Source organism: Nicotiana tomentosiformis, chromosome 11 (genome assembly GCF_000390325.3).
Source record: "Nicotiana tomentosiformis chromosome 11, ASM39032v3, whole genome shotgun sequence".
NCBI lineage: Eukaryota > Viridiplantae > Streptophyta > Magnoliopsida > Solanales > Solanaceae > Nicotiana > Nicotiana tomentosiformis.
This window is the reverse complement of record NC_090822.1, coordinates 119,376,016-119,395,727: the sequence shown is the minus strand read 5'-3', so window position 1 is coordinate 119,395,727 and position 19,712 is coordinate 119,376,016. Positions and strand designations below refer to the sequence as shown.

At 41.5% G+C, this 19,712-nt stretch overlaps 1 protein-coding gene across 1 annotated transcript; it reads right to left on the bottom strand.

The window, feature by feature from the left end:
- Positions 1-369: 369 nt before the first annotated feature.
- Positions 370-2,921, bottom strand: LOC104105520 (ubiquitin-conjugating enzyme E2 20). The gene is made up of 6 exons (XM_009613848.4): positions 2,642-2,921; positions 1,315-1,342; positions 997-1,224; positions 802-865; positions 643-702; positions 370-548 (listed from the first exon to the last, which is right to left on the bottom strand). Exons 1-6 carry the CDS (start codon positions 2,758-2,760, stop codon positions 505-507), a joined length of 543 nt encoding a protein of 180 aa, XP_009612143.1. The 5' UTR covers positions 2,761-2,921; the 3' UTR covers positions 370-504.
- Positions 2,922-19,712: the final 16,791 nt, after the last annotated feature.

The following is a 19,712-nucleotide window of genomic DNA, read 5'->3' as shown; positions in this document are numbered from 1 at the left end:
GCCTAAATCAAAACTCGATTGCATGGTGAAATCCTCCGTTGCCTCGCTAATGAGAGGCAATGTGATTCCAAGATGGAGTTGAGTAAACCGTCTCAGTGACCGAGGGAGAAGTTGGGATAAAGAAGATGATGAATGGAATGGTCCGAAAGTCGCTATAGAAGATCAGAATCTTAGTCCATTGATCAGATAGAAGAAGGGGCCATGGTAGACAATGCAATTTACACATATCCTATCAAGATCTGTTAACAATACTGTCTTGTCCCCATATTGGCTTAGTTTCAGCATTTTGACATGATTTCAGTATTTAGATAACACACCAAGGAATTGGAGAAAGAAGAGATAAAATTTGAAATGATACTCTATATCACATAAAAGTACAGCGTTTCCTCTTTCTCATAAGAGAGGATTATCCAATATCATCAACAAGAAAAAAATAGCAATGAAACAGTTCCAACTAAGTTTGCTCCATATGAAGAAAAATGGAATCCTGCACTAGTAAGCTAGCTATGCACTAGGCTTGTATAGCTTCTCAACCATCTTTCTGTATTCTGCAGAAAGAAAGAAAAAGGCAATGACTTGTTAAAAAGAACAGTTGCTAAGTTATACTCATAATTTGAACTTACAAGAAGTTTAAGGATTTACCTTCTTGATTGCACCAAAGAGCTGCAGCCTGAGTGTTTAGAGGTGAGCTTATGTTTGGCTCTGATACATTCAGAAAAGGATATCAAGAAAAGATATTAGAGAATATTTAAGATGATAATATCAAAGTGGAAAATGTCAGAAAATTGCATAGGCAAAAACCTCCAAGCAAACTCTGAATTGAGATAAGTATAGTCCTCACATCATAAGCAGATGACCACTTATCCTGTAATAATATAGTTTTCCACACATCAGAACTCATTGTATATCTATGTTTTGTGTCGAAAATACCAAGTACAGATGAAACAACTAAACAAAGGCTGCGTCTGGCTGTGGATGAGACCGTCGAGCTGTTACCTGAAGAATGTCTAAGCAGATGTTGCCATAGACATCAACATTAGGATGAAAGCAACCAGTCTCAAATTTAACCTTTGGTGGTTTGAAAGGGTAATCAGCAGGAAATGAAAGAGAGAGCTTGTATTCTGTTCCTTCAAAAACTGTATCTTTGCTACCAGTTATTGTCCCTTTCCAAACAAATATGTTGTCTTCTTCAGGAAATGCAGATATCCCAGAATCACCACTCATCTAAAATATCAATTGAAACAACTTTAAGTTAAAGGATATTTCTCAAAAAGAAGTAAAAATGAAAAGTATTAGATATCTTAGATTCCTCACCATTAGAGCCATCAATTCAGACTGCAACCTGATTATATACAACAACAAAAACCTTCATCAGAATAGTGAATAACATGAAATATAAACACTGAAACATATAAGTGCTCAAAAATTTAACTATTGTATGCAAAAAATTTGAGAAACAAGGAATATTGATATCCCAACTTATGCAACATAAGCTGAGAGTCATGAGTTCATAGCCTAAACAGATCAACTCTTCTCAGGAGCTACTTAGACACATCAATCTTTATACATTCAGGCAACAGTAACGTACCAAAATCAAATACTAGAAACACCACTCTTTCCCTACAAACACAAGAATGACAATAATGACAAGAGCGCCTTAGTCTCAAACAAGTTAGGTTCGGCTATATGAATCCTCACTTCTTCATTTAAGCTCAACTTATATCATGCTATTCCCCTAGAAATGGTATTCAGAAACTACTAACTTCATATGAAGAAACCAGTAACTCAATATCAATGGAAAAACACCACTTATAATCTATGTTGCCCGGACTCTCCGAAAATGTCGCTGGGTGCGTGTTGCATTTTTGGAGAATCCAACATGGGTGCAGCAACATTTTGGAGAGTCCGCGCAACATAGCTTATAAAATATATCTTGTGAGTAAAACCCCTTAAAAATCTTAGCTAACTTACCTACTAACTGAATCAATCATTCACCATACAGATCAAAAACATCCCCAAAACCTCAGATCAAGAGACCAAAATACATGAGCACTAAAAACCACATCAAACATACAGGTATATACTACCAAAATCCACCATTTCAATAAATCGCTAATAAAAACATTACAAGAAAATAACGACGACAACAACAACAAACCCAGTGTAATCCCACAACTGGGGTTTGGGGAGGGTAGTGCGTACAAAGCCTTGCCCCTACCTTGCAAAAGTAGAAATACTATTTCCGATAGACCCTTGGCTCAAGCAAGGCATAGTTATTTCAAGAAAATAACATATATTTTAAAATCTATATGACTGATAGTTTAAAAATCGATATGACTGATCCACATACGGATCAAATCAGTAATCATCTTATAATCCAGATCAGGAAAATTAGAAATGCAATACATAAACACGAGAACCACATCACAAACATACCCGGATACATAAATCATCAAACCCTAACTATTTGCAGAAATAGCACAATTTGAACATCAAACTGAACGATTTACACAGGGGATTCAAAACTTTGCAAAAACCAACCGCAGATAAAGAAATTAAACGCATAACAACAAATATCACATCCCTAACATATCCAGATGCATAAAATTAATTTTACACCAATAAATTCTTAAATATATACCTTTTAAGAACAGACTGGGTATCAACAGTTTTTGCAGTAGGCAATGTCTGTTTAAGAGAAGGCATAACTTGAGCAGTTGCCGGAGTATTGCTGTTGTTCCCACTGTTCATTGTAGCCATCTAAATTTTTAACGCTTTCTAATTTCAAGAATGTTTTTTTTAACAGAAAAAAGAGAGGATTTTTTTTTGTTTTGAAGAGTATTTTCTTCTTCTTCTTCTTGATTATTTTTTAGAAACTGAAGGGGAAGAAGAAGAGAGAAGGGTTGAGAGAGATTTTGATTGAGAATATAAAGGGATTTTGTGAAGAATATATATAGAGATTTTGGGAAAAGAGAGTTTTTTTGAACGTTAGGGTGGGCTGCGCAAATAGGGTGTTCTGAATTCTAACGGCTAGTTTTATAACCTAATTCCTTTATTGGGAGAAAAAAGGAATAAATTTATAATGTTTATTCACTTAATCTAGTTTGCTCAAAAATGCAAATTTGAAATCAAAATTGTCTAGTTTTTAAAAAATTAGTATGACATGAATTTAAAGCATGTTGGAGCCAGTTATATAAATTGTTACTGAATTTTACGTTTAAGGGCGAATATATAAATTGTCATTGTTCATGTAGCTGTAGTTAAACATCTTTTGATGTAAAGAAAGACTATAAATGGTAAATTTCACAAATGGTTATATAACTATAATTTTTTTTTTTACCAAAGTCATATAACTTTATTTTCTCACACAAAAATCATATAACTATGATTTTTTTCACCAAAGTCATATAATTATGTTTTCTCACACAAAAATTATACAACTTTTATTAACTCACACAAAAATCATAGTGATCGGTAGTATTTTTTTATTTTGTATTTTTTATTTTTTTCAGTCTAGTAAATAATAATTTGCTTAAAATAGGGATGACCCAACTCAACCTGGGCCACCTGACCCAATACTCATATATAAAAATTAAAATAATACTAAAAGTGAATAATAAATCCTTCAAAACATGATACTTCTATCTTCTTCTTTTTTAAGATTTTTATTCAAATTGATATCATTTTTATTTCAAGTGCTTTCTAATTATACCTTTTATTTCTTTATTTTTTTGTCAGAATCTCATGTATTCCGAACTAAGTTTTTTATGGGGGAAGAATTCACTTTTAGTATTATTTTAACTTATGTATAGGGGTATTGTGTAGCACCCCGAAAAATTTTGAAGTGCTTAAACTCTATTAAGAAAGTTGATGTGTGCTAATTATATTATTTTATGTGCAAACGAGGACTATTAATATGATGGATATTAATTGGATATGATAATAAGTGTACAATGCATATTATAAGTGATGTGAGGTCTATAGATAGCCCTAAGTCCAAGTCAAGTTGAAAATTACATGATAGACTAAAGTTCCAAATGAGTACGCACAAGACCTAACTTTGGATGAGTATATCTATATATATATATATATATATATATATATATATATATATATATATATATATAAGAAGCTACGTGGGGGACAACCTATCAAATGAGAGGTCTTCGAGTCTAGTTTCTAACGCTTCAAACCGTTTGTCATTTGAATATTCCTACAAGAAGTTATGATCAAATTACCGAAGGCTGGCAGTGAAGTATTGCCATAGTGTCCGAGTCCTCATCCGAACTTCGAAGAGGAGTGAACTGGGGATGCGAAGCATCCGGGGCCGCATCCAAGACCCAGAAATCTGGGCCTATAAATACAAAATCAGGGGAAGAGAGTATTTTGAGTATTGGGGGTTAGGGTTCTTAAGGTAAAGTGGCGAATTTAAGCTCAAATCAAGTCCAAACAACTAAGGTAAATTGTTAATGATATTTTGGGTTGATTCTTACTCAATATACATGAATTCTAATATCATTCTTACAACCAAATACTAGATTTCATCATCAAATCCTCAAGAACACAAAAATCACCAAAGTTGTGATTTGTCAAGATTGATCTTCTAGCGGTAATTCCAATGCTTCAACCTCGTTTATTATGAGTAATTAAAAGTATTTGAAGCATTTGTTACAAGTTTTAATGGTTGAAAGATTGGATTATAAAACTCTAGTTCATGGCATGAATAGTACTTTTGAGAAAATAAGAGAGAAAATGAATAGTAATCTTGGCGATGAAATTGATGAATACAATGAACCTATGGAACTATTTGTTAGAAAAAGTTATAGGTGATCAACTAAGTAATCGCCCGAATTGTATATTTTGCAAGTGTTGATTATGGAAGACGATGGATAATAACTTTATGGCATTAAACAATTGATGTAGTATTATTAATGACTTCGAATGGGTATTAAAATATAAGAATGAAGTTGAATGGACTAGCATGTGACTCTATTCGGCGATTTGAGTTGTTGGAGGCTTGTAGCCAACTTATGAGCCATAAATGGTTATTGATAAATATTTTAGGTCATATTTTGATGTAATTAGGATATCTAATTGATGCTATCGACTTGTTGGTGATTTTTGAGCATTTTAATCAACATTGAAACGATGCAAGAGGATTGAAAGCTTGTGAATGTTAATAAAGGAAAAGAGATGTAAGTCGATTAAAACTTACTCTTCTTGAGGGACTTTCTCTAAAAACATGTTTCGAGTTAATACTTAAAGTGTTTGCAAATGTGCTTTCGTGCTTGTAGGGACAAACAAGTACGGATGTCTCCAAGTACAAAAATATTATATTGCATATATAGTCTCACGACCCAAAATCCGCTAAAGGTCGTGATGGCACCTAATATCGCCGTCAGGCAAGCCAACGGTGATCTATTAACTTACTTACACGTTTTCGTAATTGAAATCAAAACTTTGCCTTAATTAACTCGTATGAAATAGATTTTTACAGAGTAAGTGATAAGATTTATACAACTACAATAACAAATAACCCGTAGGAACCCCCAAAACCCGATGTTACAAATGCACGAGCATTTTCTAAGGAGTACAATAATAATACAACACCTGTCCCGAATGTAATAAGACAGAATAAAATAAATAGTACAATGGAGACTCGGTGGGCTGCGATGCGTAGCCTGAAATGCAACTCACGTAAAGTCTCCTCAACAGGTGCGTCTATGCGCCAAGGTGATCATCAATGAACCTGTCAGATCCTGCACTGTCACGACCCAAAACCTAACCCGTCGTGATGGCTCCTATCGTGATACTAGGCAAGCCGACCTTTCCAAAATACTTTCATAATTTAACAGAAATGATTTAAGCCATTTAAAATAATCGGAGTTTTTCATAAAAATGAGGGTAAAACCCAAATAAAACATAAGTGCGGAAAAATAGCCCGACATCGGGGTGTCACTAAGTCATGAGCATCTAATAACTAATCTCGAAACAGAGTCTACTACAGTCTGTGCCAAATGCCAATACAAGAGAGAAAAGATAATAAGAAAGGAGAAACAAGGACTACGGACGCCAGCAGCTACCTCGTAAGTCTCTGATAATCAGCCCGCGCACGAACTCTGCGAAGGCTTGTTGCAACCCGATCCAATAATATATATATATATATATATATATATATATATAGCCTGAAGGCTTGTTGCGGCATGCAACCCGATCCAATATTGTTGCGGCGTGCAACCCGATCCAATATACCTCACAGCTTGCAACTCGACACTCAGGCCCTATCTCAGTCACTAACCTCTCCAGCCCCTCGGGCTCACAGAATTTCATAATAATTAGCCCAAACAGAGAATACAACAAGTTTTAACAAGAAATGAGAGAGAACGGAGATATAACACACAAGGGAGAATGTGACTGAGTACAGGACAACAATTAGCAGTCAATTCAACAAGTATTCGACTGTTGCGGGTCCCAACAGTGATATCATATGGCCTAAGCATGGTTTTTAACATGAAAGGCAGTCAATTGCTCAAAGACAAGAAAAAACAAATAATAACAATGGCTATTCGACTTTACAGCCTCACTGGACGGACTAAGTCACAATCCCTCGCGGTGCACGCTCACACACCCGTTACCTAGCATGTGCGTCACCTTCAAATATTCACATCATACAAATTCTCGGGGTTTCATACTCTCAAAACCAGATTTAAGACTGTTACTTACCTCAACCACGCAGAAATCCTACTCCGAAATGGCCTTGCCTCTCGAATCGGCCTCCAAATGCCCCGAATCTAGCCACAAACAGTACGAGATAATCAATATTGGGTAAAAGGATCAATTCTACAAGAAAACTCCTAAAATATAGTCCAAAATACGATATCGGTTCAACCCGCCCCCCTGGGCCCACATTTCGAAACTCGACGAAAGTCACAAAACCCAAAAGCCCATTCACTCACGAGTCTAACCATACCAAATTTATCAAAATCCGACCTCAATTTCCCCTCCAAAACCCCAAAATTCACTCTCCAATTCCCAAGCCCTAATCTCCCAAATCTCACCTCAAACACTCACCAACTAGGTGGAAAAATAGTGGGAAAATACCATTATTGAAGATAAATAGGCACAAGGAACCTACCTCAGTGATTACTCCGAAATCTCTCTCAAAATCCCCAAAATCCGAGCTCAAAATGATGAAAATGGTAAAAAATCTCGAAGTGTTCTATTTATAGGTTCTGCCGAGACTTATCACACCTGCGACTCCATTTCTACATCTGCAGGCAACTCCCCGCTTCTGCGGAAAAATCCCTAAACTCAGTCTCCGCTCCTGCGATCCAATGACCGCATCTGCGGTCTTCGCGGGTGCGGGAAATACATGGCACCTGCGGTCCAAACTCGCACCTGCGGCCCTAAATCCGCTTTTGCGACCATCGCAGGTGCGGGAGTGCCATCACACCTGCGTCCTCTGCCCAGATCCTCTTTAGCCGCATCTGCGGCTCCTCCTTCGCTTCTGCGGGCTCGCACCTGCGGTTCCCACTCCGCAAGTGTGGTTACACCAGTAGCAGCAGCTTCAGCTGCAATTCTTTAACTCCCATCAAGCCGTTAACCACCCGAAATCACCCCGAGGCCTCTGGGACCTCAACCAATCATACCAACAAGTCATATAACCCCATGCGAACTTAGTCGAACATTCGAATCACTCAAGACAACATTAAAACACTAATTACACCCAGATTCAAGCCTAAGGAACTTCTAAACTTCCAAATTTTACAAACTACGCCGAAACCTACCAAACCACGTCCGATATACCTCAAATTTTACACACAAGTCAAAAATGACACCACGAACCTATTTCAACTTCCAGAAATCCAATCCGACCCCGATATCAAAATTTTCGTTGCCGGCCAAAAATTGCCAAAATTCCATCTTTTGCCAATTCAAGCCTAATTCTACTACGGACCTCCAAATCACATTCCGGAAGCACTCCTAAGTCCAAAATCACCTAACGGAGCTAACTGAACCATAAAAATTCAAGTCCAAGGTCGTTTTCCCACAAGTCGATGTCCGATCGACTTTTTCAACTTAAGCTTCTAATTAAGAGACTAAGTGTATCAATTCACTCCAAAACCACTCCGGACCCGAACCAACCAACTCGGTAAGACATAATACAGCTGTAAAGCATAAAAGAAACAGAAATGGGGGAAACGAGGCTATAACTCTCGAAATGACTGGCTGGGTCGGTACATCCTCCTTCTCTTAAATAGACGTTCATCCTCGAACGGGTCTAGAAACATACCTGGAGTCTCAAATTGGTGTGGATATCTGCTCTGTATCTCCCGCTCGGTCTCCCAAGTGGCCTCCTCCACAGGCTGACCTCTCTACTGTACCTTCACTGAAGCTATATCCTTTGACCTCAACTTCCGAACGTGCCGCTCTAAAATGGCCACCGGATCCACATCATAAGTCATATCACCATCCAACTGAACCGTGCTGTAATTCAAAACATGGGACGGATCGCCGATGTACTTTCGAAGCATAGAAACATGAAATACTGGATGCACACTCGACAAGCTAGGTGGCAAGGCAAGCTTGTAAGCCACCCCCCGATCCTCTGAAGTACCTCAAAAGGCCCAATGAACTGAGGGCTCAACTTGCTCCTCTTCCCAAACCTCATAACATCCTTCATGGGTGATACCTTCAGCAAAACTTTCTCCCCGACCATGAAAGACACATCACGGACCTTCATGTCAGCATAGCTCTTCTGCCTAGACTGTGCTGTGCGAAGCCGCTCCTGAATCAATTTCACCTTGTCTAATGCATCCTGGACCAAGTCTGTACCCAAGAGCCTAGCCTCACCCGGCTCAAACCATCCCACCGGAGATCTACAATGCCTCCTATATAAAGCCTCGTATGGAACCATCTGAATGCTCGACTGATAACTGTTGTTATATGCAAACTCCGCGAGCGGCAGAAACTGGTCCCATGAACCCCCAAAATCAATGACACAAGCGCGTAACATGTCCTCCAATATCTGAATAGTGCGCTCGGATTGTCCATCCGTGTGAGGGTGAAAGGCTATGTTCAACTCAACCTAAGTACCCAACTCTCGCTGCACGACCCTCCAAAACTGCGATGTAAACTGTGTGCCTCTATCTGAAATGATGGAAACTGGGACACCATGAAGGCGAACAATCTCTTGGATGTAAATCTCAGCCAACCGCTATGAAGAGTAAGTAGTACCAACTGGAACGAAGTGCGCGGACTTAGTCAGCCGATCCACAATCACCCAAATAGCATCGAACTTCCTCGAAGTCCGTGGGAGCCTAACTATGAAATCCATGGTGATCTGTTCCTACTTCGACTATGGGATCTCTAACCTCTGAAGCAAGCCACCTGGTCTCTAATGCTCATACTTAACCTACTGACATTTGAGATACCGACCCACAAACCCAGCTATATCCTTCTTCATCCTCCTCCACCAATAGTGTTGTCTCAAATCCTGGTACATCTTCGCGACACCCGGATGAATGGAATACCTCGAGTTGTGGGCCTCCTCAAGAATCAACTCCCGAAGCCCATCCATATTGGGCACGCATATCCGGCCCTGTATCCTCAACACGCCATCATCACCAATAGTCACATCTCTAGCATCACCTCACCGAACCCTATCCTGGAGGACGAGCAGATGGGGGTCATCATACTGACGCTCCATGATACGATCATAAAGAGAAGACCTAGAGACCACACAAGCCAATACCCAACTCGGCTCCGAAATATCCAATCTGACAAGCTGGCTAGCTAAGGCCTGAACATCCAATGCCAAGGGGCTCTCTGTTGCTGGAAGATATGTAAACTCCCCAAACTCTCCGCCCGACGACTCAAGGCATCGGCCACTACGTTGACCTTCCCGAGATGGTACATAATGGTGATACCATAGTCCTTGAGAAGCTCCAACCACCTCCGCTGACGCAAGTTAAGATCCTTCTGCTTTAACAGATGCTGCAAACTCTGGTGATCAGTGTAGATCTAACAATGAACCCCGTACAGATAGTACCGCCAAAGCTTCAGGGCGTGAACAATAGCTACTAACTCAAGATCATGGACATGATAGTTCTTCTCATGGGTCTTCAACTGGCACGAAGTATAAGCAATTACTCTACCCTCCTGCATCAGAACACACCCAATACCAATCTGCGAGGCATCACAATACACTGAGTAGGAACCAGAAGCTGATGGCAGAACTAGAACTAGAGTTGTGGTCAAAGAAGTCTTGAGCTTCTGAAAGCCCTCCTCGCACTCATCCGACCACCTGAATGGAGCACCCTTTTGGGTCAATTTGGTCAAGGGTGATGTAATAGATGAAAAACCTTCCACAAAATAACGGTAATAGCCCGCCAAACCCAGAAAGCTCCTAATCTCCGTAGCTGAGGACGGTCTGGGCCAACTCTGCACCACCTCTATCTTCTTCGGATCCACCTGAATACCCTCACTGGACACCACGTGCCCCAAGAATGCACTGAACCGAGCCAAAACTCATGCTTGGAGAACTTTGCATAAAGCTTCTCATCCCTCAATCTCTGTAATACAATCCTCAGATGCTGGGCATGCTCTTCCTGGCTACGAGAGTACACCATGATATCATCAATGAATACAATAACGTACGAGTCCAAATAAGGCTGAAACAAACTGTTCATCAAATGCATAAACGTTGCTGGGGCGTTAGTCAGCCCAAAAGACATCACAAGGAACTCATAATGGCCATATCGGGTCCTGAAAGCTCTCTTAAGAATATCTGAATCCTGAATCTTCAGCTGGTGATACCTGACCTCAAATCAATCTTGGAGAACACCCTCGCCCCCTGAAGTTGGTCAAATAGATCATAAATACGTGGCAAAGGATACTTGTTTTTGACTGTGACCTTGTTCAACTGCCTGTAGTCAATGCACATCCTCATAGAACCATCTTTCTTCTTTACAAATAGAACCGACGCACCCCAAGGTGACACGCTAGGCCGATAAACCCCTTATCAAGGAGTTCCTAAAGCTGTCCCTTCAACCCCTTCAAATCTATCAGTGCCATACGATACGGTGGAATAGAAATGGGCTGCGTGTCCGGCACCAAATCAATACCGAAGTCAATATCCCTGTCAGGCGGCATGCCCGACAGGTCTACATGAAACACATCTAGAAAATCACACACCACCGGAATAGAATCAATGGCAGAAGTCTCTGCACTAACATCCCTCACAAAAGCCAAATAGGATAAACAACCCTTCTCAACCATCCGCTGAGCCTTCAAATATGAAATCACTCTACTGGGAACATAGTCTATAGAACCGCTCTACTCAACCCTCGGCAACCCTGGCATCGCCAACGTCATAATTTTAGCGTGACAATCTAGAACAACATGACATGGAGACAACCAATCTATGCCCAATATCACATCAAAATCCACCATACTGAGCAACAAAAGATCCACTCTGGTCTCCAGACCCCCAATATTCACCACGCATGATCGATATACGTGATCCACAATAATAGTATCACCTGCAAGAGTAGATACATAAACAGATGAAACTAAAGACTCATGGGGCATATCCAAAAAATGAGCAAAATACGAGAAAACATATGAATAAGCGGAGCCGGGGTCAAATAATACAGAGGCATCTCTATGGAAAACTGAGACAATACCTGTAATCACAGCATCTGAAGCTAGGGGTGGGCGTCGGCCGGTTTGCTTCGGTTTTCATGAAGTTCGGTTCAGTTTGTTCGGTTTTCGGTTTTCTATTTGGTGCACCAATAACCGAACCAAAATTAGTTTGGTTTCTTCGGTGTTTGCTAATTCGATTCGGTCAATTTTCGGTTCAATTCGGTCGGTTTGGTCTTGTCGTATTGAGCTTTTAAATAGGACTTTTTCTACTAAAAATATGACTAATTTCATGTTTTAGTGCAACTAAAACTCGAAAACGAGATTATATCATTCATATAATAAAATATTTCTAATTAAAATATGAAAATACCAAAATTATCATAAATATATTGGTGTTATTCTGTTATTATACCATTTTGTATAATTAATACTTATTTAGAAAAAAAAGAAGAGAAAGGGTTTGGATGGGATATGGAAAAAGCGTGATTACAAGTGAGAGATTTTGTTTGTTATAAGTTTCTGATATGGAAAGAAACATTCTGTTGCCATCTATGTAAATCTCCTTATGATGCTAGGATTATGTAATTTTTTTTGAAACCGTGTCTAGTTTTAAAACTTCTTTCAAATAAAAAGGGATAATTTTTGAATGTGGGACTTTATTTGTGTTTGGGCTTCAAATTTTATAATTTAAATATGTGGAAAAGTTGGGCCAGACAACTTAAAAGGAGCCCAGAGGTTAGGACCCATATTAGAAAACTTCGGTTTTTCGGTTTAACTGAAAACTGAAGTTGCAAAATCGAGCACCGAACCGAACACCGAAATTATAGAAAATATAAACCACAAACCGACCGAATAAGCCAAAAAACCGAAATCGAATAAACCAAAATTTGCGATTCGGTCGGTATTATGCCTACCCCTATTTGAAGCAACGGCATCTGGTATGGCAGGGAGGGCATAGAAATGGGCATGGCCACCCCCTGATCTCCCTCCCCCTCTCGGGCGACCCCTAGCTGACTGGGCTCCACCCCGGGCTGGCTGAGCGGTTGGTGGAGGGGCTGGTGTTGATGACATAGACTGGCTCCTCTGCGGAGCTGGACCTCCCACTATACGGGGACACTCTCTCCTCATGTGACCAAACTCCCCACACTCATAACAACTCCCCGGTGCTGGTGTAGGGGACTGAAGCGAGCTCCAAGCATCGGGATAACTGGCAAAAGGACCTGGCATAAACGAAACCTGACCCGATGGAGCACAGGATGAACTATGTGCTAGGAGGGCACCGAGAGATGAACGACTTTGCTGATAACTATGAGAACCATGGCCAGATGATGCACCACGGTGACCTGGACGAGCCGTCTGGGCATGTCTAAAAGGACGACCTCTACCGTGCTAGAACTGACCCCCAGAAGGAGCACCGCTAAATACTCCCTATCCACGAGGCCTCTTGGTCTCCCTCTCAACTCTCTCCTTACTACGAACCATCACAATCTGACGAGCAATGTCGACAACCTCATCAAAAGTAGCACCAGGCACTGTCTCTCTGGTCATAAGCAATTGTAGCTGATAAGTGAGGCCATCTTTAAACCTCCTGATCCTATCCCTATCTATGGGAACCAAACAGATAGCATGATGGGCCAACACCGAGAATCACATCTCATACTGTGTCATAGACATATCACTCTAATGAAGATGCTCAAACTGTCTATGCAGCTCCTCTCTGTGGGACTGAGGCACGAACTTCTCCAGAAAGATAACGGAGAGCTGCTGCCAGGTAAGGAGCACTGCGCCGACCGGCCTACGCCTCTTGTAAGCCTCCCACCAACTGAATGCAGCCCCATAGAACTAAAAGGTAGTGAACGAGACCCCACTGGTCTCCAAAATACCTGCTGTACGGAGTATCCTCTGACACCTGTCCAAGAAACCCAGTGCATCCTCTTCCTCTGCACCACTGAAAGATGGAGGTTGGAGTCTCCCAAACCTCTCCAATCTATGCTGCTCATCCTCAAGCATAGCAGGAACCACATAGTCCTAAGCAGCTGCAACCGGCTGGGCTGGTGGTGCCCCCGGTATCTGGAATCCATGCACCACCTGCTTTGGTGTGCGGGCAACGGGAGTCTGAGCGCCTCCCCCGGCCTGAGAAGTGGCTGCTGTGGCCGGAATAGAGACTGCCTGAGCAAGACTGGTACACGCGGTCAGAATCTAAGCTAAGGCCTCCTGAAGTCATGGAATCACAATAGGCATAGATGGTGCCTGGGCTGGTGCATCAACAACTAGGCAACTGGTGGATCTGCAGTTACTGCCCCAGCTGCTCCGCGGGATGCACCTCTGCCCCTACCGCGACCTCGGCCCCTCGTGACCCTGGCTGGTGGTACTGGTGGCTGTCCATCCTGCCCAGTAGTATGAGTCTTCACCATCTGTGAGAGAATGAATCAACAGATTTTTAGTTACTAGAATCAATAGATTCGCAGACAAGAATTTAAGAATGTGGAGTTTCCTAAGGGTTCTGCAGCCTCTCGAAGATAAGTACAGACATCTCCGTACTGATCCGCAAGACTCTGCTAAACCTGCTTATGACTCGTGAGACCTATGTAACCTAGGCTCTAATACCAATTTGTCACGACCCAAAACCTAACCGATCGTGATGGCGCCTATCGTGATACTAGGCAAGTCGACCTTTCCAAAACACTTTCAGAATTTAACAGAAATGATTTAAGACATTTAAAATAACTGGAGTTTTTCATAAAAATGAGGGTAAAACCCAAATAAAACATAAGTGCGGAAAAATAGCCCGACATCGGGGTGTCACTAAGTCATGAGCATCTAATAACTAATCTCAAAACAGAGTCTACTACAGTCTGTGCCAAATGCCAATACAAGAGAGAAAAGATAATAAGAAAGGAGAAACAAGGACTACGGACGCCAACAGCTACATTGTAAGTCTCCGATAATCAGCCCGTGCACGAACTCTGCGACCACCAGAACCGTACACACCTGGATCTGCACATGAAGTGCAGGGTATAGTATGAGTATAACCAACTCAGTAAGTAACAAAATTAAATAAGGAACTGAGAAGCAGTGACGAGCTATAAAAAATACAGTTCATATCAAAAGTTTTCAGTAAAGAGTGAACATGCTTTCAAATCCAGTGGTATAAATCAAATCAGTTCGAGCCCAAGTAAAACAGATATGAATCTTCCAGAAATTTCACAACAACATCGGACATCAACTAAGTGCAACAATAAATAAAAGCAAGTATAGCCTCTCAAGGCAGTAGTCACTCAACTCATCTCATCAGCTCAAACTCTCGGCTCTCAGCCCTCAATACCCACTCTCAATAGGTACCTGCGCTCACTGGGGGTGTACACACTCCGGAGGGGCTCCTTCAGCCCAAGCGCTATATTGCTGCGGCGCACAGCCCGATCTAATATTATTACGGCGTACAACCCGATCCAATATTGTTGCGGCGTGCAACCCGATCCAATATTGTTGCGGCGTGCAACCCGATCCAATATTCGTTGCGGCGTGCAACCCGATCCAATAATATATATATATATATATATATATATATATATATATATATATATATATATATATATATATATATATATAGCCTGAAGGCTTGTTGTGACATGCAACCCGATCCAATATTGTTACGGCGTGCAACCCGATCCAATATACCTCACAGCTTGCAACTCGACACTCAGGCCCTATCTCAGTCACTAATCTCTCCAGCCCCTCAGGCTCACAAAATTTCATAATAATTAGCCCAAACCGAGAATACAACAAGTTTCAACAAGAAATGAGAGGGAACGGAGATATAACACACAAGTAAGACTGTGACTGAGTACAAGACAACAATTAGTAGTCAATTCAACAAGTATTCGACCGTTGCGTGTCCCAACAGTGATATCATATGGTCTAAGCATGATTTCTAACATGAAAGGCAGTCAATTGTTCAAAGACAAGGAAAAACAAGTAATAACAATGGTTATTCGACTTTACAGCCTCACGGGACGGACCAAGTCACAATCCCTCGCGGTGCACGCTCACACGCCCGTCACCTAGCATGTGCGTCACCTCCAAATATTCACATCATACAAATTCTCGGGGTTTCATACCCTCAAAACCAGATTTAAGACTGTTACTTACCTCAACCGCACAGAAATCCTACTCCGAAATGCCCTTGCCTCTCGAATTGGCCTCCAAATGCCCCGAATCTAGCCACAAACAGTACGAGATAATCAATATTGGCTAAAAGGATCAATTCCACAAGAAAACTACTAAAATATAGTCCAAAATCCGAAATCGGCTCAACCTTGCCCCCGGGCCCACATTTCGAAACCCGACGAAAGTCACAAAACCCAAAAGCCCATTCACTCACGAGTCTAACCATACCAAATTTATCAAAATCCGACCTCAATTGCCCCTCCAAAACCCCAAAATTCACTCTCCAATTCCCAAGCCCTAATCTCCCAAATCTCACCTCAAACACTCACCAACTAGGTGTAACATCAGTGAGGAAATACCATTGTTGAAGATAAATAGGCACAAGGAACTTACCTCAGTGATTACTCCGAAATCTCTCTTTAAATCCCCAAAATCCGAGCTCAAAATGATGAAAATGGTGAGAAATCGCGAAGTGTTCTATTTATAGGTTCTGCCCAGACTTATCGCACGTGCGACTCCATTTCCGCATCTGCGGGCAACTCCCCGCTTCTGCGGAAAAATCCCTAAACTCAGCCTCCGCTCATGCGATCCAGTGACCGCATCTGCGGTCTTCGCGGGTGCGGGAAATACATCGCACATGCGGTCCAAACTCGCACATGCGACCCTAAATCTGCTTCTTCGACCATCGCAAGTGCGGGAATGCCATCACACCTGCGCCCTCTTCCCAGATCCTCCTTAGACGCATCTGCAGCTCCTCCTTCACTTATGCGGGCTCGCTCATGCGGTTCCCACTCCGCAGGTGCGGTTACACCAGTAGCAGCAGCTTCAACTGCAATTCTTTAACTCCCATCAAGCCGTTAACAACCCAAAATCACCCCGAGGCCTCAGGGACCTCAACCAATCATACCAACAAGTCATATAACCCCATGCAAACTTAGTCGAACCTTCGAATCACTCAAGACAACAAACACGAATTACACCCTAATTCAAGCCTAAAGAACTTCTAAACACTCAAATTCCACAAACTACACTGAAACCTACAAAACTACGTCCGATTGACCTCAAATGTTACACACAAGTCAAAAATGACACCACGAACCTATTCCAACTTCCAGAAATTCAATCCGACCCCGATATCAAAATTTTCACTGCCGGCCAAAAATTGTCAAAATTCCATCTTTCACCAATTCAAGCCTAATTCTACTACGAACCTCCAAATCACATTCCGGACGCGCTCCTAAGTCCAAAATCACCTACCGGAGATAACAGAACCATAAAAATTTAAACCCGAGGTCGTTTTCCCACAAGTCGATGTCCTGTCGACTTTTCCAACTTAAGCTTCCAATTAAGAGACTAAGTGTCTCAATTCACTCCAAAACCACTCCGGACCTGAACCAACCAACCCGGTAAGACATAATACAGCTGTAAAGCACAAAAGAAGCAGCAATGGGGGAAACATGGCTATAATTCTCGAAACGACCGGCCGGGTCGTTACATCCACATTTAGTGCAGAAGTGCAGTATGAGTACATAAATCAACGCGTACCCAGTAAGTATCTAGCCTAACCCCGGAGAAGTAGTGACAATGGGTCGACGTCGACACTTAATAAAGGTCTAATAAAGCAATATAATAAAACATAAGCAGATATGAGGCACACGACAATGATGGGGTAAATCTGTAAGTTACATAATCTTCCAATTTCTTCTTTCAAAGTATAAATTTCTAAATCTTGTATTCTACCTTATCATCGCGGAAAAATGTCAAGTGTCATTATCAATAAGTAAGGAATACCATATAAAATACCGGGCATCGGTGGAAAGTTTAGCTCGTGAATATTCAGACTACTAGCGATACAACGCACGATTCTGCCGAGGTTGTTCGGCCCGATCACTACCGAGGGTCGTGCAACACGAACCATAGATGCATCTATATATTATTGAGGCATTCGGCCCGCTCCATAAGAAAAGGAAGGAAGCTATCGAATTACGAGACACGTGTTTACAATACCGTACATGGGTACACAATGTATATAATCTTTACCGTTTCTCAAATAACTCGCTCACAACTCAAAGTATTAAGGCTTGGCCTAGTATACATATATTTATTTCTAAATCAATTTCATTTATAACTTTAATTAATTAAGCCAGCAACATGAGTTCAAATAATTCAAATATTACAAAATAAGATCCTAAGTCTACCCCGACATAAACATGCTTTAGCTACGTACATACTCTCGTCACCTCGTGCGTACGTAGCACCCACAACTAGTTGCACATAACAATAAATATCACATAGGGGTAGTTTTTCCCTCACAAGGTTAGACAAGAGACTTACCTCGCTCCGAGGTTCCATAACCAGCTCAAACGCCACTTAAACACCTCAACCTGATGCCTGTCTCTTCAAAACTAGTCAAATAACGTGCAAACCAATCTAAACATACCCTAATACGTATAATATAACAAATTTTAAAATGATTCCCAACTTCGCTCAAAAGCCAACAAGGATAACCCTCGAGTCCACGTGCCCGGATTCAGAAAATTTCTGAAGATAAACTTTACCCATAACACCACGAACTAAAATATATAACTTATTCCAAATTCCATGTCCAATTTCGTGGTCAAAATCCAAAAATACCAAATTCTAGGTTTTCTACCAAAATCCCAAGTTTCTTCAAATTTCCATGTTTAAATCCATATAGAAACTATTTATTTAACTTGTAATAGGTAGGAATAACTTACCTTGTATTTCTTGATGAAAATCTCCCCTTGAAGCTCTCCAAAATCGCCCCAACCAAGTTAAAATGGAAGGAAATGGGCCAAATCCCGTTCTTAAAAGAACACACTGCCCAGCGACCTCTCGCACCTGCGGCCACTTGACCGCTTCTGCGGTCCCCCTTTAGCCCCCTTGCCTTCGTATCTGCGGAGTCGCACCTGCGACCAAAAGTCCGCTTCTGCGATCTCGGAGATGCGGCACAAACCTCGCACTTGCGTCTCTAGCCTGCCTCACTCCCTACCGCTTCTACGACCCCTGGGCCACTTCTGCGGTCCCACAGGTGCAGGAATTCCTTCGCACCTACGGCCTCCTCTCAGCCCCCTTCTAGCCGCTTCTGCAGTCCACTGCCTCGCTTCTGCGATGAAGCTTCCGCAGAAGCGGTTGCACCAGCAACCAGAATCCTCCAGCTTTTCCTTAAGTCTAAAATCCGATCCGTTAACCATTCGAAATCCAACCGAAGCCCCCGGGACCTTGACCAAATATACCAACACGTCCCAAAATACAATACGAACTTAGTCGATGCCTCAAATCACGCTAAACAACATCGAAACTACGAATCTTTTTAACTTTCAAACTTCGACGAACGCGTCTGATTCCTATCAAAATATTCCGGAATGACGCCAAACTTTGCGCGCATGTCACAAATTTCTATACGAACCTATTCCAAGACTCGGAATCCTAAATGGACATCGATAACACCAAAGCCCACTCCAAACCAAACTTAGGAATTTCTTAAACTTTTAAAATGTTAACTCTCCATAATAAACGCTGAAATTCTCCCGGGTGATCTGATACTCAACCCGAACATACGCCCAAGTCTGAAATCATCATACGAATCTATTGGAACCTTCAAGTCCCGATTTCGAGGTTGTTTACTCAAAAGTCAAACCTTAGTCAATTCTTCGAACTTAAAGCTTTCGAAATTAGAATTTTCTTTCCAAATCAAATCCCAAACTTTACGAAATTCGATTCCGACCACACGTATAAGTCATAATACTTGAAGTGAAGCTACTCAAGGTCTCAAACCGCCGAATGATTCTAACATACGAACACCGTACCAATCACCACACATTGTACCAAAACATGATCATGTACCTATGCCAAAATCACACCATGCACCACGTAAG

Coding starts and splice junctions, on each gene's coding strand:
- LOC104105520 (XM_009613848.4), bottom strand. CDS start 2,760: ATGGCTACAATGAACAGTGGGAACAACAGCAATACTCCGGCAACTGCT. Junction 1,225..1,314: donor CTGAATTGATGGCTCTAATG/GTGAGGAATCTA, acceptor TTGATATTTTAG/ATGAGTGGTGATTCTGGGAT. Junction 549..642: donor TCTTTGGTGCAATCAAGAAG/GTAAATCCTTAA, acceptor TTCTTTCTGCAG/AATACAGAAAGATGGTTGAG.